General features: G+C 39.1%; 1 protein-coding gene across 1 annotated transcript in view; it reads left to right on the top strand.

The window, feature by feature from the left end:
• The window catches only part of WDR49 (WD repeat domain 49), a 408032-nt gene that overhangs the window by 308424 nt on the left and 71679 nt on the right, over positions 1–27929 (top strand). The window contains exons 13-15 of the mRNA XM_053711815.1: positions 19310–19497; positions 19884–20081; positions 25426–25640. Of these exons, the coding sequence (XP_053567790.1) occupies positions 19310–19497; positions 19884–20081; positions 25426–25640 (601 nt within the window). The remainder of the gene's footprint in view (positions 1–19309; positions 19498–19883; positions 20082–25425; positions 25641–27929) is intronic.

The raw sequence follows: 27929 nt of genomic DNA, 5'->3' as shown, positions 1-27929 counted from the left end.
GTATCGTTGAGGGATTCAGCTGCTGCCCTTGCCATATTGTAATGATACTCTAATTTATTATAAATAAAGGATGTCAGGTGGAGTGGATTTCCAAAACTGAGCCACGCTGATTCTAACTATAGTGCAGACCATCATAGCTAGTTTAAGGTGTGTCTTTGGTATTCCTGGGATTGAGAAGTGAAGTAGAGCCTGTTCTATTGTTAGTGTTATTTGTTTTTGGAAAATTGCACTGAGTAATTGAGAAGTATAGTCCCAGATTTTTTTAATTTGCTCACACTCCCACCACATATGGATATACGAGCCTCTTTCCCCACAACCTCTATAGCAAGTATGCGATAGTGAGTCTCTTGACACTGGGTTAAAAATATAACTTCTGGGGGGGCGGAGCCAACTGCTAAAGAGATCAGTCGCACATAGCAAGAGCTCCTGCATACTTATCGTGCAAAATGGCATTATTTGCCTGAAAATTATGGTATTCTACAATCTTAACAGATAGCCCAGATAATACTGATGCCTATTCAATATCGGTTCACATATGGAGCGTCAATACGGAAGGAAAAGACCCTGAAATCTACACTGCATATCTTATAGCAGAGGCGCGAATCGCCATCTTGACACATGGAGGCTCTTTCCTACTGACTCTCTTGTGACAACGCTGTCGACTGATCACTTGGATACACTTATAATGCGGCTGTAGCGCCTTAGCTATAGACAGCCTGTTATTACTCATACCAGCTGGATTCAGAGCTTACACATTAAGTGATCTCAATTACCCGCACAGCATAATGGAGAGCTTGAACAGATGGGAATCGGAAGTGGCACAACTCTTGGCTGACTATTTTAGAGACTTAAAACGAGACTTGGAGATTGTCTTTGACAAGCTGTATGGATCCCCACCTAGTCAGATACAGATTATGGAACTATCAAGCCCTGCAGATCACCCTCCCTTACAGAGCACGGGTGTGTGCACCACTGAGGAACTGTCTGTTAAGCAGGATGATGTAGCTACTGCGATGTACATTCAAGTCCCTACAGAACCGCCTGACAGTCTGCATGGGCAGTTGCTGGATAATAACGGTCTAGAGGCTGACTTGTCATCCCTACCATGTGCCCCGGGTACGCATCTACATACTTCAAACATCGTCCGATCTAGCAAGAAAGTGGATGAGATCCTGGAGCAAGACCGGAGCTATTCACAGACCAAGAAGAATAACCCAGCAAACACCTTAGCTTGGCGGGGCACTAGTGGTAAACGGTCTCAACGACAGGAAGCCCAGGAGAATGCTCGCCTTAACGATACTGGGGCCAAAAGCAAGAAAACACGAAGGTCTGTATTTGCAGGGAAACCAGCTCAGCACAGTTGGGACTCACAAAGTGTAATGGAGGCAGACTGGCTTGTAATGATACTCCCTACATTATTTAGTATCAAATCTGGCATTGGTTGAAGACTCTTTATGTTTCTACCGACACTGGCCATATAGGGACTGTGTTTGCTGAACTGAGCATCAAAGTTTGATAGAGACCTAGATTACCTGGGAATTTGTGTTTGCCCTTGTTCACTGTCGGCCTTAGGGCCAGGGTTAACGCATCTACAGCATAACACCTGTTTTGTTCTCTAGCTCCTTATGGCTATGTTATAGTAACCAATGCGCTCCAATGTTTTTCTTTGTCAATGTTGTGGGGATATGTGTACTGTGGGTATGTCAGTTCACGCTTTAATGGTTTATATCTTGTTTCTACTTATGTTGCTGCAACATGTTTAATGACATATTTCTATAGACGCTGCACGCAGGTTTATCACGTCTACATTACAGGCTCTGGACTTTACTATTTTGTTCTACTGTTAGAAGCTTGTTTCAGGGTTCATGTTTCCTTGTTTGTTGTATATAAGCAGTCCTACGCCTAGATATAGAAATAAATCATCGTTACTTTAGTAAAGTTGAAGCTAGCTCAGCTATTCAGGACACACTGCTGTAGAGTATATGGATATTTGTTCATACTGTTTACATTATTGCTCGTGCAGCCTCTCATTTACAGCTCTCCCAGATAGCTCTTCTCCATAGGATCATATTTTCATTTAGGTTTCAGTACTTAACGGTGCAGCCTATAACACAGGTACTGTCTGGTTTATACACATGCAGAGCTTTACTTATAGCACGCTCATGTTATGCCACATCCATCTACTTCACTCCAAAGAACCCACTACTACTACCTTGCTCTCTGTTTTCAATAGGCCTTTGCAATGTATCGGCTGTACACTTGTTTACAATTTAATATTCTTACTTTAATGTCCAGAATGTCTGTAATTGCTTAACCTTAATACTAATGTTCTCTGAATTTCTAAAGTTCCAGACCTAGCGTAGGATATGCATGTATTTTGAAATTTTTAGGTTGTTGGAACTGTTTGTAAGCGTACCTTGTATGTTTCATTACCTACCTTAGTCACTGCTCCAGAGACTCTTTTTATTATAGCCAGAGCCCATATGGAGAAAGTTTTTGTATATTGTATATCCTGGCACCCCTGCTCTGTTATTATGACTGAGGACACTGTTTGCTATTTACCATCAACGTTAGTTTTCATTAGGGGTTGAGTTTCTTTTAAATAGCCATAACGTTAGTTGGGCTAAATAAGCATGCTTTCATTACCAGAACATTTCTTGTTGCGCAATGTGACTATCATCTCCTGATTACATGTTTAATGTTTAATGTGTCCTTATCTGCCCTCTATTATATAAACTTCTGCTCTATGTCATGTGGCGCGCCTCCAGCGGCTGGGGCGGCGTGCATATATAACATATTTCCTGTTCTAGTTGCAGGACCAGCATTTATTAGAAGTTACATTATATTATGACTTTGAAGGGAGATCGGGCAAATGTTTATATATTTGTGTATATACAAAGGGAGGCACATATCAACATGGGGTCATATGGTCCCAGTAATCCTGTTTATACACACATAGTTTTTTCTCTTGACACAGAACAAGTTTAGGCGTACGTAAGCTTAACCCTTGGAATTTAGCACCAGGCTCCACCTAATTACAGACCCTCGCAGGCCATACTTTCTATACATATGACCCTTTTGTCCCTTTTAAAAGGGGCGAACATAGCTACACCTCTAATGTAAACCTATTGGCAGTACACTTAACCCTTAACTAGCACTACACGATCATATAAATTGCCCCATAATGGCTGGTTAGACCCTATCCATGAGGGATATTTTATTTTTTTCTATGTATATGATCCGCTGCTATGGAGTCCCCAAGTGTTAGCACCTTAACCCTCTAATCTGTTCTACATATTGGCCTCACCAGGCGACCCAAAAGTTTCCTAGCTTACTATCTCATTTCTTGCCCTCCTTATTAGTTATTATATGGCTTCTAGGATCTCACTGTAGGCATGTTTGTTTCTCATAATAACATTCCCCTCACCTAACCTATTGACATCTCATAAGCTTCAATCATCCCAGGTATACCTTTCTTCTAGTTAGGTCAGCAGGACTGACCATCATTATTAGCCAGATGAGTCTATAATTTTACTTTATCTTTTTACAGCCTCACTAGTTCTTTTCCTTAACAGGGCAATATAATAATTGATACCCCGCATTTTAAAAGTTTTCTTTGGCATATATTCCATTCACCGCTTTTATTTTACCACCTCCCCCCCCCCCCCCTCTATGTAATGCATCTCCTAGTCCTAGGAGAACTAACCTAGCGGTTTCTCTTACCTATACCGCACCATCTTTCACTCCATTAGTATTCTCTCCTTCTTCACATAACATCACAATACGGATCCCACTTACTTCATTCAGACCAATAGGTCTCCTTAAATAGTTCTTCTTAGTTTTTCTCCCTACAATATATTTGAGAGACCTTTGTGAGTCCAGATCATAAGTAGCAAATGCCTTGATGTACTGGTTGGAAGGCTTTAATGTGGATCCTATTTTTCTACTAAAGGAGTTTAGAACATATTATAGTATACTATTGTACCTTGATACTGATATTGTACATATAAAAAAAAAAAAAAATAGAGGTTTTTCAATAGGGACCCATAAGTGGTCCTCTTCAATTCATGACTACCTACTCTATATTCTGATTATGACAATTCTAGGTGGCCCAACAGCGGTCGCTTACATTAGGAAGTAGGTGATCAGTTAATTTGACATTTCTCGTATCCTATGTGACAGTAATTTGTCATTCAATGCTTATGTTTATTCATTTGACATATGTTAACAGTTTACCATGTGTTGATCTTTGTTTCTCATGATGTGTATTGATAAGTACTGATTGTTTGTTTTGACAAAAAACCTCAATAAAATTATTATTAAAAAAAAAATATATATATATATATATATAACTTCTGACCTGAACTTCATCACGACATTCGCTCCTGATCATCACTGTGTTTCTAAAGCAGTTTGCAATGATGGGACATTCTACAGACTGACAAGAGTCTATTGAATTGAAGACTTAACCCTCCCCGTATGGCATATAGACGTGCCAGGAATATACAGGATATTTTGGTCAAGACTGACCCGAAGGACTCCTACCAAAAGGACACATGGCTCAAATCCACTAAAAAAGGATTCTTCGGATGTGGAGACTGTATCACCTGTAATGGGATGCAGATGGGCCCCACCTTTCAACACCCACATTGCAACAATCGCTATAGGATACAACACAGAGTCACATGCAGCAGCAGCACCTATGTGGTCTATATCCTTATCTGTCCGTGCTCCCTTGTCTATGTAGGGAAAACCATTAAAACTTTCCGTGAAAGAATGGCTAATCATAGATATGCCATTAGGGATGCCATTAAAAAGGGCACTTCGGATCAACCAGTGGCACGCCACTTTGCACAACTGAAACACAGTGTCTCTAGTTTGAGGACCATGATCATAGACCACATACCACCTCTAACCAAGGGAGGTGATCGTGGCAGAATCCTACTTCAACTAGAAACAAAATGGATTTACACCCTAGACACGGTGGAGCCCAGGGGACTTAACATACAACATGATTATGGCCCCTTTATAGGATGAAGATACATTTCACAGAAGTTGGGCTGCACAGCATTATCAGTCATATGTATTGCCGGTCTGATGCTTTTTTGTTCTCTAACTAATGACCATTCTTCAATATCAGATTAATATTAGTTTTCGTATATCTGATAGGTACATATGCTCTATGGAGTATGAGATTCCAACATCTACTGCATGTCTACATTACTTGTTTAAACATACCCTCCAAACCTGTAATATACTATTTATTATTTGTAGCCTCATATGAAATATATTCTATTTAAGGATTTAGTGTGTCCTCTCCAAACAGTGTTTTGTTTTTAACATCGATATGGGACTTTTGCAGATCTACATAGAGACGCTTTCCCTAGCCTGATACGTCACACAGCAGTGAATATGCAAATTAGCCATGTGCTACACGCAGCTCCGATACTAAGGATTTCAGCTCTTATGGTGCTGGTTGCACCTATCATAACACGCTACGAATCCGGAAGGGGCGTGGTCTTAGTGACGTGCACACGAACGTGCACACACACACAGTGGAACTAACTGCAATCAAGCTAGATATAGATGGATGTTTATAAAAATGCTTTGTCCCATAGTTTTTAACTCGTTTTTCTCTGTGGGTGTCAGGCTTTGTCATCTGCCTGAAGGAACTGTCTGAACCATTTGCTAAAGGTGCTGGTTGGCACCAAAACGTCATGGGATCGTTTTAATCTTTGAAAATTCTTCAATAAAAGCTAAGTTTTATTTTTAACCCAGTGAGTGCTATCTTACTAAGTGACTGTTTTATATATATATATATATATATGCGTGTGTATATATTTGTATATATGTGTATGTATGTGTTAATATGTATATATGCATATAAATACACATATACACTCATAAAAACAGATATACACATATATTTTGCAGCCCTTTCCACTGAAATACCTTTAAATATGAAATATAATTTTAAATCAATTTGGTCTATATATATATATATATATATAAAATTACAGGGAAAAAAAAATAAAGCTATCCAAAATAAAAAATGTAAACCTAAACTAATACCCCTATAAAACTAAACTACCAATAGATCTTAAAAGGGCCTTTTGTAGGGCATTGCCCTAAGTTAAACAGCCATTTTACTTAAAAATATATACCATATACCCCCTAACAGTAAAACCCCCACCCACCAAATCCCCCAAAATAAAAAAACCTAACACTAAAAAAACTAAACTACTTATTGCCCCTAAAGGGGCATTTGTATGGGCATTGCCCTTAAAAGGGCATTCAGCTTTTTAACTGCCCTTAAAAGGGCAATCAGCTCTTTTACAGAACATTAAATCCCTAATCTTAAAAATAATAAAAAAAATCCAAAAACTAAGCGCCAAATATGTACTCATCATTCCTGAAGTCCGGCGGTGAAGATCTTCTTCCAGGCGGCTCCATCATCTTCTATCTTCATCCGGAGCGAAGGCGGCACGGAGCGGTCTTCCCTGATGAGTTGATCCAGAGTGGCAGTTCTCAGCAGCGGTTCTCAGCAGCAGTCTTCAGCAGCAGCAATCCTCAGCGGCGGTGGAGGCTCCTCTTCATCGGATCTCTGGCATACACTGAAAATTGAATGCAAGGTACCGTATTCAATTTAGGGTAACCTGCATTCCTATCAGCCAATAATATTTCAGTAGCTCTCATACTATTGGCTGATTTAAATATTTCAGCCAATAGGAATGCAAGGTACCCCAAAATAAAATACAGTCCTAGAAGACAAAAAAACGAGAGGCGCTCTTGGTGCAGCAAATTCCAAACAGGGGCAAATTATGAATACACAATATACACCATGTACTCACAAGTAAAGTTGCACAAGCAGTGCAATATCGTGCAGGCCGAAACTTCTGAGCCGTTCGGCTGACTCACATTGGCTGAAGCAGATGGTATCCAGAATGAGGCTCCAATCCTGCTACTCGTCACCTCTCAGGAACGCCAGCAGAAACCGATCAGTGCTATAGAAATCCAGCACTCGGATAACTAGCCAGCATTTAAACTGGTATCGTTTAAGAATTCAAAAAGAAACAGTTTCTGGTTTTGTGAAGCAATACGTTCTTCATTTTACGTCCTCATAATCGCATCCGTCAGTTTCTCGCGACGACATTGGATGTACCAACCCTTCATTGTTTATCCGTATTGCTTCACAAAACCAGAAACTGTTTCTTTTTGAATTCTTAAACGATACCAGTTTAAATGCTGGCTAGTTATCCGAGTGCTGGATTTCTATACCACTGATCGGTTTCTGCTGGCATTCCTGAGAGGTGACGAGTAGCAGGATTGGAGCCTCATTCTGGATACCATCTGCTTCAGCCACTGTGAGTCAGCCGAACGGCTCAGAAGTTTCGGCCTGCACGATATTGCACTGCTTGTGCAACTTTACTTGTGAGTACAAGGTGTATATTGTGTATTCATAATTTGCCCCTGTTTGGAATTTGCTGCACCAAGAGCGCCTCTCGTTTTTTTGTCTTCTAGGACTGTATTTTCTTCCGGCCATTTGTGGAGAGAGCTGCTGTACATCGTGGGATCTGGTCTATGGTTCATATGGACTTACATATATATTTATATTTATTCTTCTGATTTTGGACTTTGATAGGCATATTCAATATATACAATTAAATATATACAATTTTTTGTTATCTAGGTTTTTATATTATTATTAATCAATTACTATTTTACAGTTTATCTCGTATGGTCTTAATCTATGCCCCAAATACTAACAGACTTGAAAATTGATTTTATAAACGCTCATATTGTCGATTTATATTGGCGCACCTCCTTTATAGACCCTGATAATGCAGCTATTTAGGTTTCTAGTGGTTTTAGTACCCCAAAATATATGGGGCACCTTGCATTTAATCTTTGGTGTGTAGCGGACGATCACATGAAGAGGAGCCTCCATGCCGCTTTGGACCACCGCCGCTAAACATTACTGCAGAGGACCGCCGCCGCTTATTAGTTATTTCTTTCCTAAGATATGGTGAGTCCGCGGCTTGAGTAATTACTGTTGGGAATATCACTCCCTTAGTATCACTCCCTTACCCACAACCCCCAGTCATTCTCTTTGCCTTTGGTGCATGGAGGTGGTGAAGTTTAGGTGTCTGAAGAATTTTTTTTATTTAATCTACAACCAAGTTTTGGGGTATAGCTGTATTTCACGTCATTCCTTGCAGTCGGGTAGTGGTGGCTTTAAAGCAATTAGGAACTTGTAAAGAGATACTTACTGCCTTTTCCTAACAATTGCCGTCCTAGTTTAGAAAGCCAGACTTGGCTACTCTGTTCTTTCTTTTTCAAAGGTCTCTGTGAAGAACTGTGTCTTCTCATACCTTGTAACTGTCTACATGCCGGACAGCGGAGCAAGTAAGTGCTTTTTCTTCCAGTTGGGGAGACCATGCACTTAACAAATTAAAAGACACTGCTTTTTTATTGGGACATAGATAATCCTGTTGTATGGGTTACTCTGGGGCATGAAGCAGGCACTGTAGCATGTGTGAGACTAACATTTAAACTTTTAAAAAGAAAGGGTAAAATGTTTTTATTATGCTTTATTTTCTGACACATATTTACTTGATAAAACAATTAAAGTTTAAACTGAAAGTAAGGCTGAATTTTTTATTTCAGCAGCTTATTATTTTCCCCATTGTTTTAAAATAAAACAATGCAACATTTTAAAAAGTCCGTTTTGAAAAACTGGTTATTTCTGGTACTCAGTGTACTAGGAAGCTATTTTTAGTGCCTCTCTGTGTCGCAGCAGTAATTTGCACATGACCAGCTTTACTTCATAACGTTTTTGAGGAAAAAATTACTGAGGTAAGGCACCTTAGTAATTGAGGTGTGTGGTTGCCTGAGGGGTATTTTAGAAGTTTATTTGATGTTTATTAAATGTTTTTTTCTTAACTTTTCTCACATAATTTTAGCTGGAGATCGATCCTAATTTGGGATAAAATTTCAAGTGTATTTTTTCCTTAGCTTATTTTAATTGAATATTAAAATCAAACACCTAGATTTAGAGTTCTGCGTTAGCCATCAAAAGCAGCGTTAAGGGGTCCTAACGCTGCTTTTGGCCGCCCGCTGGTATTTAGAGTCAGGCAGGAAAGGGTCTAACGCTCACTTCCTCACCATGACTCCAGGCTACCGCAGATCCCCTTACGCCAATTGCGTATCCTATCTTTTCATTGGGATCTGCCTAACGCCGGTCTTTGGAGTCTTGGGAGAAGTGAGCGGTAGACCATCTACCGACAAGACTCCAGCCGCAAAGAAAAGTCAGTAGTTAAGAGCTTTATGGGCTAACGCGTGAATATAAAGCTCCTAACTACTGTGCTACAAAGTGCACTAACACCCATAAACTACCTATGTACCTCTAAACCGAGGCCCCCCCACATCGCCGCCACTATAATAAAAAATTTTAACCCCTAATCTGCCGACCGGACACTGCCGCCACCTACATTATACCTATAAACCCCTAATCTGCTGCCCCTAACATCGCCGACCCCTATATTATATTTATTAACCCCTAATCTGCCGACCGGACCTCGCCGCCACTATAATTAATGTATTAACCCCTAAACCGCCGCACTCCCATCTCGCAAACACTATAATAAATGTTATTAACCCCTAATCTGCCCTCCCTAACATCGCCGCCACCTACTTACAATTATTAACCCCTAATCTCCCGCCCGCACCGTCGCCGCTACTATAATAAAGTTATTAACACCTAAACCTAACTCTAACCCTAACACCCCCTAACATAAATATAATTTAAATGAAACAAAATAATATTCCTAAAATTAACTAAATTAATCCTATTTAAAACTAAATACTTACCTATCAAATAAACCCTAATATAGCTACAATATAACTAATAGTTACATTGTAGCTATTTTAGGATTTATATTTAATAGCTACCTAGTTAAAATAATTACAAAATTACCTGTAAAATAAATCCTAACCTAAGTTACAAACACACCTAACACTACACTATCAATAAATTAATTAAATAAATTACCTACAATTAGCTAAATTAAAATACAATAAAATAAACTATTCTATAATACAAAACTAAACAAACAATAAATTACAAAAAATAAAAAAGAACAGCCAATAGTACAGCTGATCGGAACAGCCAATAGAATGTGAGTTCAATACAATTGTCTGATTGGATCAGCCAATCGGATTGAACTTCGATTTGATTGGCTGATTGCATCAGCCAATGAGATTTGTTCTACCTTAATTCCGATTGGCTGATAGAATTCTATCAGCCAATCAGAATTGAAGGGACGCCATCTTGGATGACGTCCCTTAAAGGAACCTTCATTCATCGGGAAGTCGTCGGTTGAAGAGGATGGCTCCACGTCAGCTCCTTTGAAGATGGCTCCGCTCCGCTCCGGATTGATGAAGATTGAAGACGCCGCCTGGATGAACACTTCTACCGGATGGAGGACCTCTTCTTGCCCCGCTTGGATGAAGACTTCTACCGGATGAAGGACCTCCTCTGCGTACTTTGGATGATGAATTCGGCTCGGCTGGGTGAAGACGACTCAAGGTAGGATGATTTTCAGGGGGTTAGTGATAAGTTTTTTTTAAGGGGGGTTTGGGTGGGTTAGAGTAGGGGTATGTGGGTGGTGGGTTGTAATGTTGGGGGGGTATTGTATTTTTATTTTTCAGGTAAAAGAGCTGATTACTTTGGGACAATGCCCCGCAAAAAGCCCTTTTAAGGGCTGGTAATAGAGCTGATTACTTTGGTAGTTTAGAATAGGGTAGGGCATTTTTTTATTTTGGGGGATTTTTTATTTTATTAGGGGGCTTAGATTATGTGTTATTAGTTTAAACTTCTTGTAATTCTTTTTTATTTTTTGTAATTTAGTATTTGTTTTTTTGTATTATAGAATAGTTTATTTTATTGTATTTTAATTTAGCTAATTGTAGGTAATTTATTTAATGAATTTATTGATAGTGTAGTGTTAGGTGTATTTGTAACTTAGGTTAGGATTTATTTTACAGGTAATTTTGTAATTATTTTAACTAGGTAGCTATTAAATAGTTATTAACTATTTAATAGCTATTGTACCTAGTTAAAATAAATACAAAGTTGCCTGTAAAATAAATATAAATCCTAAAATAGCTACAATGTAACTATTAGTTATATTGTAGCTATATTAGGGTTTATTTGATAGGTAAGTATTTAGTTTTAAATAGGATTAATTTAGTTAATTTTAGGAATATTATTTTGTTCCATTTAAATTATATTTATGTTAGGGGGGTGTTAGGGTTAGGGTTAAAGTTAGGTTTAGGTGTTAATAACTTTATTATAGTAGCGGCGACGGTGCGGGCGGAAGATTAGGGGTTAATAATTGTAGGTAGGTGGCGGCGATGTTAGGGAGGGCAGATTAGGGGTTAATAACATTTATTATAGTGTTTGCGAGGCGGGAGTGCGGCGGTTTAGGGGTTAATACATTGTTTATAGTGGCGGCGAGGTCCGGTCGGCAGATTAGGGGTTAATAAGTGTAGGTAAGGTTGCTGCGACGTTGGGGGGCAGATTAGGGGGTAATAAATATAATATTGGGGTCAGCGGTGTTAGGGGCAGCAGATTAGGGGTTCATAGGGATAATGTAGGTTGCAGCGGTGTCCAGAGCGGCAGATTAGGGGTTAATAGTAAGGTGTAAGGTTAGGGGTGTTTAGACTCAGGGTTCATGTTAGGGTGTTAAGTGCAGACTTAGAGAGTGTTTCCCCATAGGAAACAATGGGGTTGCGTTAGGAGCTGAACGCTGCTTTTTTGCAGGTGTAAGGTTTTTTTTCAGCCCAAACTGCCCCATTGTTTCCTATGGGGATATCTTGCACGAGCATGTTTTTCCAGCTCACCACTACCGTAAGCAACGCTGGTATTGAGGGTTGATGTGGAGCAAAATTAGGCTCAACGCACCCTTTTCTGAGCCTAACGCAGCCCCTCAGACAACTCTAAATACCAGCGTTGTCTTAAGGGTGCGCTGGGAAAAAAAGCAGCATTAGCTACGCGGGTCTTTACCGACAAAACTCTAAATCTAGCCATTAGTAAATAAACTTGTACAGATAAGTTTCAGTTTCACAACATGTCTGATATGGAGCAAGAGCCTTTTCTCATGAATTTATGCTTATTATGTTTAGATGCACAAATTGCAGCTCCTATGCAATTTTGTTCTTCATGTGTCAAGAAAACCTTGCAAAATAAAGGTAACATGCTTGAGCCTAATGTCTCTAAGGATGATGCTGTTAAAATAAAACCTCAGCTTTCTCCGGCTACGTCCCAAGCCTCAATGGCATCACATACAGTGTCCTGTTTATTTAAAAGCAGAAATTGCTGCCCAGATATCTTCAGCTGTATCTGCGGCATTAGCTGCCATTCCCAGATTACAGGGAAAACGTAATAGGAAATCTAGAAATTCAGAAAGTAAGGTGCCTGGCCTCAGTTCTGCTTCCCAAGTTGCCCTTTCTCATAAGTCTGATGAGGAAGATACATCTGGACTTTCTGAGGGTGAAATCTCAGATTCGGACAGTATAATTCCTTCTTCTGAAACTGAGGTCGTATCCTTCAGATTTAAGCTTGAACACCTTCATGTAGTGTTAAAGGAGGTTTTAACTACATTAGATGACTCCAATACCCCTGTCGTTGTCACTCCTAAGAAATCTAGTCAACTTAATAGTTTCTTTGATGAACCTTCCACTTCGGAGGTTTTTCCTGTGCCGGGCCGTACTTTTCCTCCCAGAGGCAGATTCCTTCTCTCAAGATTATCTGCAGACCAGATAAAGAGAGAGGCGTTCTTGAAATGTATATAACATCTTTCCTCCCTGGGAGTGAAAGTTCCAGTTCCAGTGCAGGAACAGGGTCTCGGGTTCTACTCCAACCTATTTGTGGTTCCCAAAAAAGAGGGAACTTTCCGTCCCATTCTAGACTTGAAGTGTCTAAACAAGTTTCTCAAAGTTCCATCCTTCAAGATGGAGACTATACGCTTCATTCTTCCTTTAGTACAAGAGGGTCAGTTCATGACAACCATAGACCTAAAGGATGCATATCTTCATGTTCCTTTTCACAGGGACCATCACAGATTCCTGAGATTTGCCTTTCTGCACAAACAGTTCCAGTTTGTGGCCCTTCCATTTGGTCTAGCCACGGCTCCCAGAATTTTTTCAAAGGTTCTGTGGGCTCTTTTGGCAGTGATCCGTTCTCGTGGAATTGCTGTGGCATCCTACGTGGATGACATATTGGTTCAGGCGCCATCTTTTCAACAAGTAAAATCTCACACAGAAATATTGTTGTCTTTTCTTCATTTCTACGATTGGAATATGAATCTGGAAAAAAGCTCCCTTTCCCTTGCTACAAGATTAGTGTTCTTATAGACCATAATAGATTCTCTATTGATGAAGATTTTTCTGACAGAGGTCAGGAAAAACAAAATAATTTCCTTTTGACTCTCTCTTCAGGCTTCTGCTCATCCTTCAGTGGCTCAATGTATGGAGATAATCGGTCTGATGGTTGCTTACATGGACATCATTCCTTTTGCTGGATTCCATTTGAGAGCTATCCAGTTGTGCATGCTGAGAAAATGGAATGGCGACCATGCGGATCTATCTCAGAGAATAGAGTTAGATCAGTCGTTAAGGGATTCTCTCCCATGGTGGATTTCTCAGGAACATCTGTCTCAGGGCACATGCTTTCAAAGACCTTCCTATGTGATAGGGAACATGGATGCCAGCCTGCTGGGCTGGGGAGCAGTCTGGAACTCGTTAAAAGATCAGGGCCTTTGGACTCGGGAGGAGTCTGCTCTTCCCATCAACATCTTGGAGTTGAGGGTGATTTACAATGCTCTATTGGCTTGGCCTCAGTTGTCCTCAGCCCAGTTAATCAGGTTCCAGTCAGACAACATAACCTCTGTGGCTTACATCAATCACCAGGGAGGAACTCGGAGTTCCTTAGCCATGAAGGAGGTTACTCATATTCTTCAGTGGGCAGAGACCAGGAGTAGACAACTGGGAAGCGGATTTTCTGAGCAGACAGACTTTTCATCCTGGGAGTGGGAACTCCATCCAGAGGTGTTTTCCAGCTTAGTCCTCAAATGGGAGGTGCTGGAGTTAGATCTGATGGCATCCAGTCAGAACGCCAATCTTCCAAGGTATGGTTCAAGGTCAAGAGATCCGCAGGCCATTCTGATAGATGCTCTGGCAGTTCCTTGGGTTTTCAGGTTGGCATACCTGTTTCCTCCATTTGCTCTCCTTCCACAAGTCATTGCTCGTATCAAATAGGAGAGTGTGTCAGTGATTCTGATAGCCCCTGCATGGCCTCGGAGGATCTGGTTTGCAGACCTAGTGGAGATGTCATTTCTCCCACCTTGGAGACTACCACCGAGGAAGGACCTCCTGATTCAGGGTCCCTTCCTTCATCCAAATCTCGTTTCTCTGAATCTGACTGCTTGGAGATTGAACGCTTATTTCTGTCTAAGAGTCGGTCATTGAGACCATGATTCATCGTTGCATACCTGTTACCAGAAAGATTTACCATAAGATATAGCGTAAATATCTTTATAGGTGTGAATCCAAGGGCTACTCTTGGAGTAGAATTAGAATTCCTAGAATTGTATCTTTTCTTCAAGAAGGCCTGGAGAAGGGATTGTCAGTCAGTACCCTGAAGGGTCAGATTTGTGCTTTATCAGTTTTACTACATAAACGTTTGGAGGATGTGCCAGATGTGCAATCCTTTTGTCAGGCCTTTGTCAAATTCAGGCCTGTCTTTAAGTCTGTTGCTCCTCCTTGGAGCCTTAACCTTGTTCCTAAAGTTTTACAGCTGGCTCCGTTTGAGCCGTTGCATTCCATAGACATTAAGTTGTTATCATGGAAGGTTTTGTTTCTTGTTGCTATCCCTTCTGCTCGAAGAGTCTCAGAACTCTCAGCTCTGCAGTGTGATTCCCCTTATCTTATTTTTCATGCCGATAAGGTGGTTCTTCGTACTAAGTTAGCTTTCCTTCCTAAGGTTGTTTCTAATAGAAATATCAATCAGGAAATTGTTGTTCCCTCTCTGTGTCCTAATCCTTCTTCTTCCAAAGAATGTTTGTTACACAATTTGGATGTTGTACGTGCTCTTAAATTCTACTTTCTCTGGGAAACGTAAAGGTCAGAAAGCTACTGCTACTACTCTTTCTATTTGGTTACAAAGTATAATTAATCTGGACAGCAGCCTCCTGAGAGAATTACGGCTCATTCCACAAGACCTGTTTCCTCTTCTTGGGCTTTCAAAAATGAAGCTTCTGTGGAACAAATTAGCAAGGCTGCAACTTTGTCTTCTCTACATAATTTTTCAAAATTTTCCAAATTTGATACTTTTGTCTCGACTGAGGCTTCTTTTGGAAGAAAGGTTCTTCAAGCGGTGGTGCCTTCTGTTTAGGACTGTCTGTCTTGTCCCTCCCTATTTATTCGTGTCCTCTAGCTTGGGTATTGGTTCCCAACAGTAATTACTCAAGCCGTGGAGTCACCATATCGTAGGAAAGAAAAACAAAATGTATGCTTACCTTATAAATTTATTTATTTCTGGATATGGTGAGTCCACGGCCCCACCCTTTATTTTAAGACAGTTGTTCTTTTGACTATAAACTCAGGCACCTCTATGCCTTGTGTTACTTTTTTTTCTCCATTTCCCTTCGGTCGCATGACTGGGGGTTGTGGGTAAGGGAGTGATACTTAGCAGTTTACCTGTGGTGCTCTTTGCCTCCTCCTGCTGGCCAGGAGTGATATTCCCAACAGTAATTACACAAGCCGTAAACTCACCATATCAGGAAATAAATAAATTTATCAGGTAAGCATATATATATATATATATATATTTTTTTTACTATTTAGTCCTTTAAACTCTGCAAATACTATCTAAAATAGCCTGTTCAGGGATGAGTACACTTGTTGGCAATTGGCATTATTATGGTCACTATATATATATATATATATATATACAGGGAGTGCAGAATTATTAGGCAAGTTGTATTTTTGAGGATTAATTTTATTATTGAACAACAACCATGTTCTCAATGAACCCAAAAAACTCATTAATATCAAAGCTGAATAGTTTTGGAAGTAGTTTTTAGTTTGTTTTTAGTTATAGCTATTTTAGGGGGATATCTGTGTGTGCAGGTGACTATTACTGTGCATAATTATTAGGCAACTTAACAAAAAACAAATATATACCCATTTCAATTATTTATTTTTACCAGTGAAACCAATATAACATCTCAGCATTCACAAATATACATTTCTGACATTCAAAAACAAAACAAAAACAAATCAGTGACCAATATAGCCACCTTTCTTTGCAAGGACACTCAAAAGCCTGCCATCCATGGATTCTGTCAGTGTTTTGATCTGTTCACCATCAACATTGCATGCAGCAGCAACCACAGCCTCCCAGACACTGTTCAGAGAGGTGTACTGTTTTCCCTCCTTGTAAATCTCACATTTGATGATGGACCACAGGTTCTCAATGGGGTTCAGATCAGGTGAACAAGGAGGCCATGTCATTAGATTTTCTTCTTTTATACCCTTTCTTGCCAGCCACGCTGTGGAGTACTTGGACGTGTGTGATGGAGCATTGTCCTGCATGAAAATCATGTTTTTCTTGAAGGATGCAGACTTCTTCCTGTACCACTGCTTGAAGAAGGTGTCTTCCAGAAACTGGCAGTAGGACTGGGAGTTGAGCTTGACTCCATACTCAACCCGAAAAGGCCCCACAAGCTCATCTTTGATGATACCAGCCCAAACCAGTACTCCACCTCCACCTTGCTGGCGTCTGAGTCTGACTGGAGCTCTCTGCCCTTTACCAATCCAGCCACGGGCCCATCCATCTGGCCCATCAAGACTCACTCTCATTTCATCAGTCCATAAAACCTTAGAAAAATCAGTCTTGAGATATTTCTTGGCCCAGTCTTGACGTTTCAGCTTGTGTGTCTTGTTCAGTGGTGGTCGTCTTTCAGCCTCTTACCTTGGCTATGTCTCTGAGTATGGCACACCTTGTGCTTTTGGGCACTCCAGTGATGTTGCAGCTCTGAAATATTGGCAAACTGGTGGCAAGTGGCATCTTGGCAGCTGCACGCTTGACTTTTCTCAGTTCATGGGCAGTTATTTTGCGCCTTGGTTTTTCCACACGCTTCTTGCGACCCTGTTGAATATTTTGAATGAAATGCTTGATTGTTCGATGATCACGCTTCAGAAGCTTTTCTGAGCCTGTCAAGTCCTTCTTTTGACCCATTTTGCCAAAGGAAATGAAGTTGCCTAATAATTATGCACACCTGATATAGGGTGTTGATGTCATTAGACCACACCCCTTCTCATTACAGAGATGCACATCACCTAATATGCTTAATTGGTAGTAGGCTTTCGAGCCTATACAGCTTGGAGTAAAACAACATGCATAAAGAGGATGATGTGGTCAAAATACTCATTTGCCTAATAATTCTGCACTCCCTGTATATATATATATATATATATATATATATATATATATATATATATATATATATATATATATATATACATATATATATATATATGTGTATATACATACATGTATAAATATTTACTTTTATCATCAAATTTGCTTTGTTCTCTTGATATTCTTAGTTGAAAGCTAAACCTAAGTAGGCTTATATGCAAATTTCTAAGCCCTTGAAGGCCGCCTCTTATCTAAATGCATTTGACAGTTTTTCACAGCTAGAGGGCACTAGTTCATGTGTGCCTTATAGATAACATTGTGCTCATGCCAGTGGACTTGCTTATGAGAGGGCACTGTTTGGATAAAATGCAAGTCTGTCAAAAGAACTGAAACAAGGGGGCAGTCTGCAGAGGCTTATATACAAGGTAATCACAGATGTAAAAAGTATATTAATATAACCGCTTTGGTTGTACAAAACTGGGTAATGGGTAATAAAGGGATTATCTTTCTTTTTAAACAATAACAATTCTTAAGTCGACTGTACATTCAAGCATTTTTTTTGTGCACACTCTGTAATGACTTTAGGTGTATTTATGAATATATGGTCTATAAGCATTAATCCTATATTCAGCACTATTGTATAGTCCCTCAGTAGTGGGCAGAATGGACATTTACATATGTATTTGTATTTAATAGCCAGATACATGATATTGTCAAGTCACCAGTTATCAGACCATTAGAAGCAAGTAGTCCCCTTCCTAACTAACATCAGGTGAAGGGTTCCTATGTCACTGGAGGTACTGAGGGTGATAAACAATTCAGTATTGGACTCTGTAGCTGATAGTTGAATGCACAAAGGCTGGTACTTGAGATAAGCAAATGGATTGTCGATCAGCAAGTTCAGTAACGGCTAGCAGGAGCAAAAAAAAAAGTAACAGGCTGAGGTTGGCAACACACATGCAAATTAACAATGCAGAATGGGTATCTAAATAGCAAGGCCAGTTTCAGGTAGACGTCAGCAACATGCAGGCAAAGTATCAAAGCAGGAACACACAAGGTTAGGATGCTCGAGCCGACTCACACTCTCCGACTGTGGTGTTCTTCCATGAAGACACATGTGGTGGGAGTGTCGGTCACGTGCACACGGATGAGCGCCAGAATAGGCCAATAGTCAACGTACAGTCACACAAATTCCTGGCACTGAAGATCCGACCACAGAATTATATGAAAAAGCAGTTCACCTTTATTGAGGCATAAAAACAGGAAGGAACATCATAAAACCAAAAGATACACAAACAAGGTGATAGGAGGACCTCAGCCCACCTGCATCATACGCGTTTTATACCTGTAGGCACTTTTCTTAGGTGGCGGAATGCAATCCTCCCGATAAGATACGATCAGGATGATTAACACCCCCAATTGCCCGTGAATGTGCAGGGGGCGGCATTGCACAAGCATTTCACCAGAAATGCTTGTGCAATGATAAATGCTGTTGTCATTTAGCGATGCCGGGCGGACATGATTCGCTACAGCGAATCATGTCCGTCTGGCATTTGATAAATCGGCCCCATAGACTCTATTACCCTAATTGTTTTTTCAGTTCCAAGTAGGATTTAGAGAAAATGAAGATATAATTGTGTGTGAGTTAACATCTGCCTTGATTGACTCCGAAAGATTGTGATCACTTTGTTAATAATGAAAAGTATGTTCCTGTTTTGCCAAAGTTGGAATAAAAAAATTGAAATTTTGGAATTAATCACAATATTGTTTAAAAACGTCACCTTTTTTCCTTTAGGACTAATTTAATTAACTTTTATCTTGTAGGTGGAGCAAATTTGGTATGCTGCGGAGGATCTGGCTATGTGAGACTTTGGAATATATTTAGAAACCACTTAATGGCAGAGTTTGTAGCTCATGAAAGAGCAAGTTCCATCATTATGACTATTGATAAAGAAAACCATTATATCATTACTGGGGACCTAGATGGATGTCTTAAAATATGGGATATTGAGGTAAAAATCTATACTCTTTGCATAAAAACATATATTTCTATTTAGTGTGTGTGCTTGTGCATTTGTGGCCATATCTGGAGGAATATGAACTGTGATAGGCAATATGGGACTGAGAGCATTATAGCTGATAAAGAACACGTATGGAGGAGATATTATATAACATGGGGATCCCTTTGGGGTGATCTTGACTTGACGGTTATATTTCTTGCAATGTGTTTAAAAGGGTAGGAGCAGATCCCAGTGTGCGTTGACTTGGGTGCTAGTTGAAGCAGGGCCTTGGGGTCTATTAAAGGCAAGAAGGAGGAAGCAAGGGAAACATTTTCTGGTCATTTATATTGATTATAATTTAAAAATATCAATTTGTTTCAAAATGTATTCTCAATTAGGGATACTGCACTGACTACAGTGAAAACAAGACTACAAGCCCTCCTCTACTTGTGACTTCTTTCCATCCTCACATTGACTGCATCACACATCTGGAAACATGTGCACACAATGGGCGTCAACTTATACTCTCAGCATCTGCAGATTGCAGCATATGTGTTAGTGATATATTTGGAATATCTATTGGCATATTTGGGCAGGTAAAAACTATTATATGTATTATTTGTTTCTTATTAAATATTTGTTATAAATATATTATGGTGAATTTAATATGCTTAAATATATATGTGTAAATCATTTGATTATGTATTCCCTATCTGTAGTGATATAATATTTTTAATAAGAATCCTTTATGAATTATTTTACCAACTATTAAATATTACTTCACTATCACTATCTTAATTATACGGTAATTGTGAGAACATAACCCACAATTCTTGTTTCTTGTTCCATACAATGCAAACTTTATTACAAATGAGGCTACAAAAGCATCAGTACATAATACACTGATTATATATATATATATATATATATATATATATATATATATATATATACACACACACACATCACTGAATTAAGATCAATATTAGACTACTATACACCCATTCAATATGAGAGTGTGTAGTGTAGTGTATTTAAGATTGCACTGTTGATAGCATACTCACAGGATAGCGAGAGCATGGAGGTCATAGAGAGAGAGAATGTAACCAGACAGATGTATATGTAGCTAGTGCTACCCCCACATCTTTACCACTCAAGCCAAGCCTCTTGACGCCCTGTCCAGCATGCTAAACTTTTTTGCCATGGCTAGGTAGGGGTTGGTAGAAATAGCATGTCCTGTACATTAAAAACTTATGGCATATCTAGATTTTACTGGGCATTGTAAATAGACGGTTTCAAATTCCATACGGCGAGATTACGAGTTTTGTGTTAGAGGCTATGAGGTGCTAACAAGCAGCTTTTTCTCACCGCTCACTTACCTGCAGCACTGGTATTACGGGTTTTTACAAACCCGGCGTTAAAAGACAAAAAGTGAGCATAGAGCAAAATTTTGCTCCACACTTCACTTCAATACCAGCGCTGCCTAAGTCAGTGGTGAGCTGGTTGTACGTGCTCGTGCACGATTTCCCCATAGGAATCAACAGGGAGAGCCGGCTGAGAAAAACTCTAACACCTGCAAAAAAGCAGCGTAAAACCCAGTAACGCAGCCCCATTGATTCCTATGGGGAAACACATTTTATGTTTACACCTAACACCCTAGCATGAACCCGAGTCTAAACACCCTAATCTTACACTTATTAACCCCTAATCTGCCGCCCCCGACATCTCCGACACCTGCATTATACTTATTAACACCTAATCTACTGCTTCGGACATTGCCGCCACTATAATAAACATATTAACCCCTAAACTGCCGCACTCCCGCCTCGTAAACATTAGTTAAATATTATTAACCCCTAATCTGCCGTCCCTAACATTGCCGCCACCTACCTACATTTACTAACCCCAATCTGCCGTCTCCAACGTCGCCTCCACTATACTAAATGTATTAACCCCTAAACCTAAGTCTACCCCTAACGCCCCCTAACTTAAATATAATTAACATAAATCTAAATAAAAATTAATATTATTACCTAAATAATTCCTATTTAAAACTAAATACCTGTAAAATAAACCCTAAGCTAGCTACAATATAACTAATAGTTACATTGTATCTAGCTTAGGGTTTATTTTTATTTTACAGGCAAGTTTGTATGTATTTATTTTAACTGGGTAGAATAGTTATTAAATTGTTATTAACTATTTAATAACTACCTAGCTAAAATAAATAAAAATTTACCTGTAAAATAAAACATAACCTAAGTTACACTAACACCTAACACTACACTACAATTAAATAAATTAACAACAATTAAAGGGACACTATACCCAAATATTTTCTTTCATGATTAAGGTAGAGAATATAATTTTAAATAACATTCTAATTTACTTCTACTACCTAATTTGCTTCATTCTTTAGATATACTTTAATGAAGAAATAGTGATGCACATGGTGAACCAATCACAGGAGGCATCTATGTGCAGCTACCAATCAGCAGCTACTAAGCATATCTAGATATGCTTTTCAGCAAAGAATATCAAGAGAATGAAGCAAAATAGATAATAGAAGTAAATTAGAAAGTTGTTTATAATTGTATGCTCTTTCTAAATCATGAAAGAAAAAAATTTGGGTTTCATGTCCCTATAAATAAATTAAATTAAATGAGCTAAATCACAAAAAAAACACTAAATTACAGAAAATAAAAAACAAATTACAGATCTTTAAACTAATTACACCTAATCTAATAGCCTTATCAAAATAAAAAAAGCCCCCCCAAAATAAAAAACACCTAGACTAAACTAAAGTATCAATAGCCCTTAAAAGGGCCTTTTGCTGGCATTGCCCCAAAGTAATCAGCTCTTTAACCTGTAAAAAAAAATACAAACAACCGCCCCAGCAGTAAAACCCACCACCCACACACCCAACCCCCCAAATAAAATATTAACTAAAAAAACCTAAGCTCCCCATTGCCCTGAAAAGGGCATTTGGATGGGCATTGCCCTTAAAAGGGCAGTTAGCTATTTTGCGGCCCAAAGCCCTAACCTAAAAATAAAACCCACCCAATACACCCTTAAAAAAACCTAACACTAACCCCCTGAAGATCGACTTACTGTTCTGAAGACCAGACATCCATCCTCAAGGAAGCGGCAGAAGTCTTCATCCAACCGGGCCAAAGTCCTCAACGACCCAGGAGAAGTCTTCATCCAAGCCGGGCGAAGTGGTCCATCCAGACGGCATCTTCTATCTTCATCCATCCGATGTGGAGCGGCTCCATCTTCAAGACATCCGACGGGGAGCATCCTCTTCATCTGGAGTCTTCTTACTGAATGACGGTTCCTTTATGTGGCGTCATCCAAGATGGCGTCCCTTAGATTCCGATTGGCTGATAGAATTCCATCAGCTAATCGGAATTAAGGTTGAGAAAATCTTGTTGGCTGATGCAATCAGCCAATAGGATTGAAGTTCAATCCTATTGGCTGATCCTATCAGCCAATAGGATTGAGCTTGCATTCTATTGGCTGATTGGAACAGCCAATAGAATGCAAGCTCAATCCTGCTTGTGCAATAAAAATGCCGACAACGTATCGATGTGCGGCAGACATGATACGCTACATTGTATCATGTCAACTCGCACTTTCATAAATCGGCTGCCTAATGTAGGAAGGAAGTACAGTGATAATATAATAATCTTATATTACTCTTTCATTTATTATCAGACACAGAATTTATATGCAGATGCATACTTGTAAAAGAAAGTTAATATTTACATAAAACATGGAATTATTCGTTTATAACAAAATTAAATTGATAGAAGCCAGCTCCAAGATTTATCCTATAATATAAAAGGCCAAGTGTGTTTGTCCAAAGCTGTCATGCGCAGTAGAGACTGCACAAGGACAAACACACCTGGCCTTCAACAAACTGACCAGGGCTGGCTGCTGGCACCTAATCCGTGAAGCGGGAGAGAGAGAGAGAGAGAGAGAGAGAGAGAGAGAGAGCAAAAGAGAGGGGTAGAGAGAGAGCAAAAGAGAGGGGGAGAGAGAGAGAGCAAAAGAGAGGGGGAGAGAGAGAGCAAAAGAGAGGGGGGAAGAGAGAGAGCAGGAGAGGATTGAGAGAGAGAGCAAAAGAGAGGGGGGAGAGAGAGAGCAACAGAGGGGGAAGAGAGAGAGAGAGCAAAAGAGAGGGGGGAGAGAAAGCAAAAGAGAGGGGGAGAGAGAGCAGAGAGAGAGCAAAAGAGAGGGGGAGAGAGAGAGAGCAAAAGAGAGGGGGAGAGAGAGAGAGAGAGAGCAAAAGAGAGGCTGGAGAGAGAGCAAAAAAGAGGGGGGAGAGAGAGCAAAAGAGAGGGGCAGAGAGAGAGCACAAAAGAGAGGGGCAGAGAGAGAGCACAAAAGAGAGGGGCAGAGAGAGAGTGCAAAAGAGAGGGGAGAGAGAGCAAAATAGAGGTGGAGCGAGAGAGCAAGGGGTGGGACCGTTGTACTGCAAAAAATGGCCCGTGTGCATGGGATTTAGGACTAGTATATGTATATTTTGCATAGTTTGTGTTTGAATTTGCATATTATTAAACATTAAAAAAAATCTTAAAAGGACAGTCTAGTCAAAATTAAGCTTTTTAATTATTCAGATAGGGCATGCAATATTGAACAACTTTCCAATTTTGCTTTATCATTAAATTTGCTTTGTACTCTTGGTATTCTTTCTTAAAAGATAAACCTAGGTAGGCTCATATGCTAATTTCTAAGCCCTTGAAGGCTGCCTCTTACCTCAGTGAATGTTGACAGTTTTTAACAGTCTGTGCTAGTTCATGTGTGTCATATAGATAACATTGTGCTTTCTCCTGTGGAGTTATTTATAAGTCAGCACTGATTGGCTATGTATGTCTGACAAAAGAACTGAAATTATGGGTCAGTTTGCAGAGTCTTAGATAGAAGGTAATCACAGAGGTAAAACATATATTAATATAACTGTGTTGGTTATGCAAAATGAATGAATAGGTAATATAGGGATTATCTGTGTTCTTAAACAAGAACAATTCTGGAGTAGACTGTCCATTTAAATTAATATTACTTGCTGTATTGGTTCATTTTTTTTCCCTGGAAAACAAGTGCCAGGAACCTTCATATTTAGTGAATCAGGTAAACAATGTCAAACTGCTACCAAGTCAAGGTCACCAATAAACTTATAGGTAGCTGCAGACAGACAGACTTCATTTCCATTACATTCCAGTGTTTGATTGCAGTCAGAAAATGTTTGGCAAATTTGTTACAAATTATGAATGTTGACAGCTTTTCTTCTTTAAAACAATTGTCAAATGTTTGCTGAACATTCAACATTTTCTTTGGCAATAAAGTACATTTTTACATTTGTTTTAGGTGACATTTAGCAAACATTAAAGGGATATGAAACCTAAAAATTTACATTTGTAATTCAGACAGAACAGACCATTTAAAAAAAAGTTTCCATTTTACTTCTATTATCAATTATTTATTCGTTCCCATAATTTTCTGTGTTGAAGAAATACCCAGGTAGGCATCTGGAGCACTACATGGCAGGAAATAGCACTGCCACCTAGTGCTCCAGAAATAGTCTGCCTCCTAAGCATATGGCTCTGCTTTTCAACCAAAGATACCAAAAGAACAAAGAAAAATTGCTAATAGAAGTAAATTTAAAAAGTTGTTTCAATTCTCGTTTTATCTGAATCATGAAAGAAAAATGTGGGGTTTCATATCCCTTTAATTATTGAATATTGATTCTCACAGATTTGTTGAATGATTTGCAATAATTTTATGTGAAAATAATTGTTTGGCATAAAATAGAGATACATATTTGTTGTGTGTTTTTTTTTTAATCTACTGTGTGTGTTGGAATAAATGTTATTTTGTCTATGTCTGATTATTATTATTATTATTATTATTATTAATAAAGACCATTAATACATTTAGGAGGAACACTGGAGGATACAGGAACATTCACAGTTACATGTAACTGATAATATATTAGAAAATCTAGAGGAAGACATTAAAATAGCTAAAGACGTGCAAAAAGAAAGATCAGTTACTTATACTAGGAACGAAGAGGCGTATCCCGGAGCCACCGCACATCCTGACACTTACCTAACAGATCAACGCTTAGAAGATAAAAATGATTTATCCTACAAGTAGGTTGTTACAGTTTTGTTTCCAGTCGTGTTCGATTAAAATGTGATTAGTTAATGAAATCATTTTATTCACATAATGTTTTGTCTTAATTGACTGCTTCCATCTGTTGTGTGTGAAATAAATGCACGCACCAGAATTCACAAAATGTTGTATGCACTTATCAAGATCTTACAAACAGCAGTTTGTGCTTTCAGAAACATTCACAGCATCTGGCAGGATAATGTTGCGAAAATTTGTATTTCTCCCTGTAAATCTGTTCAAGTGCTGACATCATAAAATGCCACTAGGACAGTTCTAAAATAGAGTTCCTTTGGGGTATGATAAAGACTTTTGCTGTACATAGCTAAGTGTTTCAAAAAAATAAAAATGGAATAATATTCAAAATGATTCTGCAGACAGGAAAGCTTTCTTGTCAGTAATTTGATAAAAGTTTCACAAAATAGCAAGGAAATACACAGAGCAAATATTGACTGTCCTTTAAGAGTATGGCTGCCTGGTTGGTAAATATCTAGAAAACATTTGGGGCCAGATTACGAGTGGAGCGCAAATGTTTGCACGTGAGCAATAAGGGGTTTATCGCGGGTGTTTGCGCTCATCAGGCTTACCGCTGGTATTACAAGCTTAAAGTAAATGCAATCACTTGAGAACAATCACAATTTACGCTAGAATGATTACTGCAACTTCAGAGCTCGGGTTAACTGTTGCAAAACTAAAAAGTTGCACAAAACAGTTCAAAAATATATTACAAAATATAGTATACTTATAATAACACTATCTAATAAAAAAAAATTAAAAAAATATATTGCACACAGAAGTTATAAAGGTTTACAGATATATACATACACACACACATATAATATATATATATATATATATATACAGTATAAATACACCCATATATATACATATATATATATATATATATATATATATATATATATACACAGTCATATGCAAAAGTTTAGGCACCCCTTACAATTTCCATGATTTTAATTTATAAATAATTGGGTGTTTGGATCAGCAATTTAATTTTGATCTATCAAATAACTGAAGGACACAGTAATATGTCAGTAGTGAAATGAGGTTTATTAGAGTAACAGAAAATGTGCAATATGCATTAAAACAAAATTAGAAAGGGGCATAAATTTGGGCACCCTTGTCATTTTGTTGATTTTAATACCTGTAACAACCTAACACTGATTAATTGGAACACACAATTGGTTTGGTGAGCCTATTAAGCCTTGAACTTCATGGACAGGTGCCAATCATGAGAAAAGGTATTTAAGGTGGCCAATTGCAAGTTGTTGTTCTCTTTGACTCTCCTCTGAAGAGTGGCAACATGGGGGCCTTAAAACAACTCTCAAATGACCTGAAAACAAAGATTGTTCAACATTATGGTTTAGGGGAAGGCTACAGAAAGCAATGGCAGAGATTTAAGCTGTCAGTGTCCACTGTGAGGAACATAGTGAGGAAATGGAAGACCACAGGCGCAGTTCTTGTTAAGGCCAGAAGTGGCAGGCCAAGTAAAATATCTGAGAGGCAAAGGATGGTGAGAACGGTCAAAGACAGCCCACCGACCACAACCAAAGACCTACAACATCATCTTGCTGCAGATGGTGTCACTGTGCATCGTTCAACAATTTAGAGCACTTTGCACAAGGAGAAGCTCTATGGGAGAGTGATGCGGAAGAAGCCTTCTCTGCACACACGCCACAAACAGAGTCGCTTGAGGTATGCAAAAGCACATTTGGACAAGCCAGCTTCATTTTGGAGAGGACTGATGAAACAAAGATTGAGTTATTTGGTCATAACAAGGGGCGTTATGCATGGCGGCAAAAGAACACAGCGTTCCAAGACAAACACTTGCTAGCCACAGTAAAATTTGGTGGATGTTCCATCATGCTGTATGACTGTGTGGCCAGTGGTACTGGGAAGCTTGTTAAAGTTGAGGGTTGCATGGATTCCACTCAATATCAGCAGATACTTGAGAATAATCTTGAGGAATCAGTCACAAAGTTGAAGTTATGTCGGGGCTGGATATTTCAACTAGACAACGACCCAAAACACTGCTCAAAATCTACTCTGGCATTTATGCAGAAGAACAAATACAATATTCTGGAATGGCCATCCCAGTCCCCAGACCTGAATATCATTGAAAATCTGTGGGGTGATTTGAAGCAGGCTGTCCATGCTCAGCAACCATCAAACCTAACTGAACTGGAGATGTTTTGCAAGGAGGAATGGTCCAAAATACCTTCATCCAGAATCCAGACACTCACTACAGGCTA

Source organism: Bombina bombina, chromosome 4 (genome assembly GCF_027579735.1).
Source record: "Bombina bombina isolate aBomBom1 chromosome 4, aBomBom1.pri, whole genome shotgun sequence".
In the NCBI taxonomy this organism is placed as follows: domain Eukaryota; kingdom Metazoa; phylum Chordata; class Amphibia; order Anura; family Bombinatoridae; genus Bombina; species Bombina bombina.
This window is presented reverse-complemented; position numbering and strand designations above follow the sequence as displayed.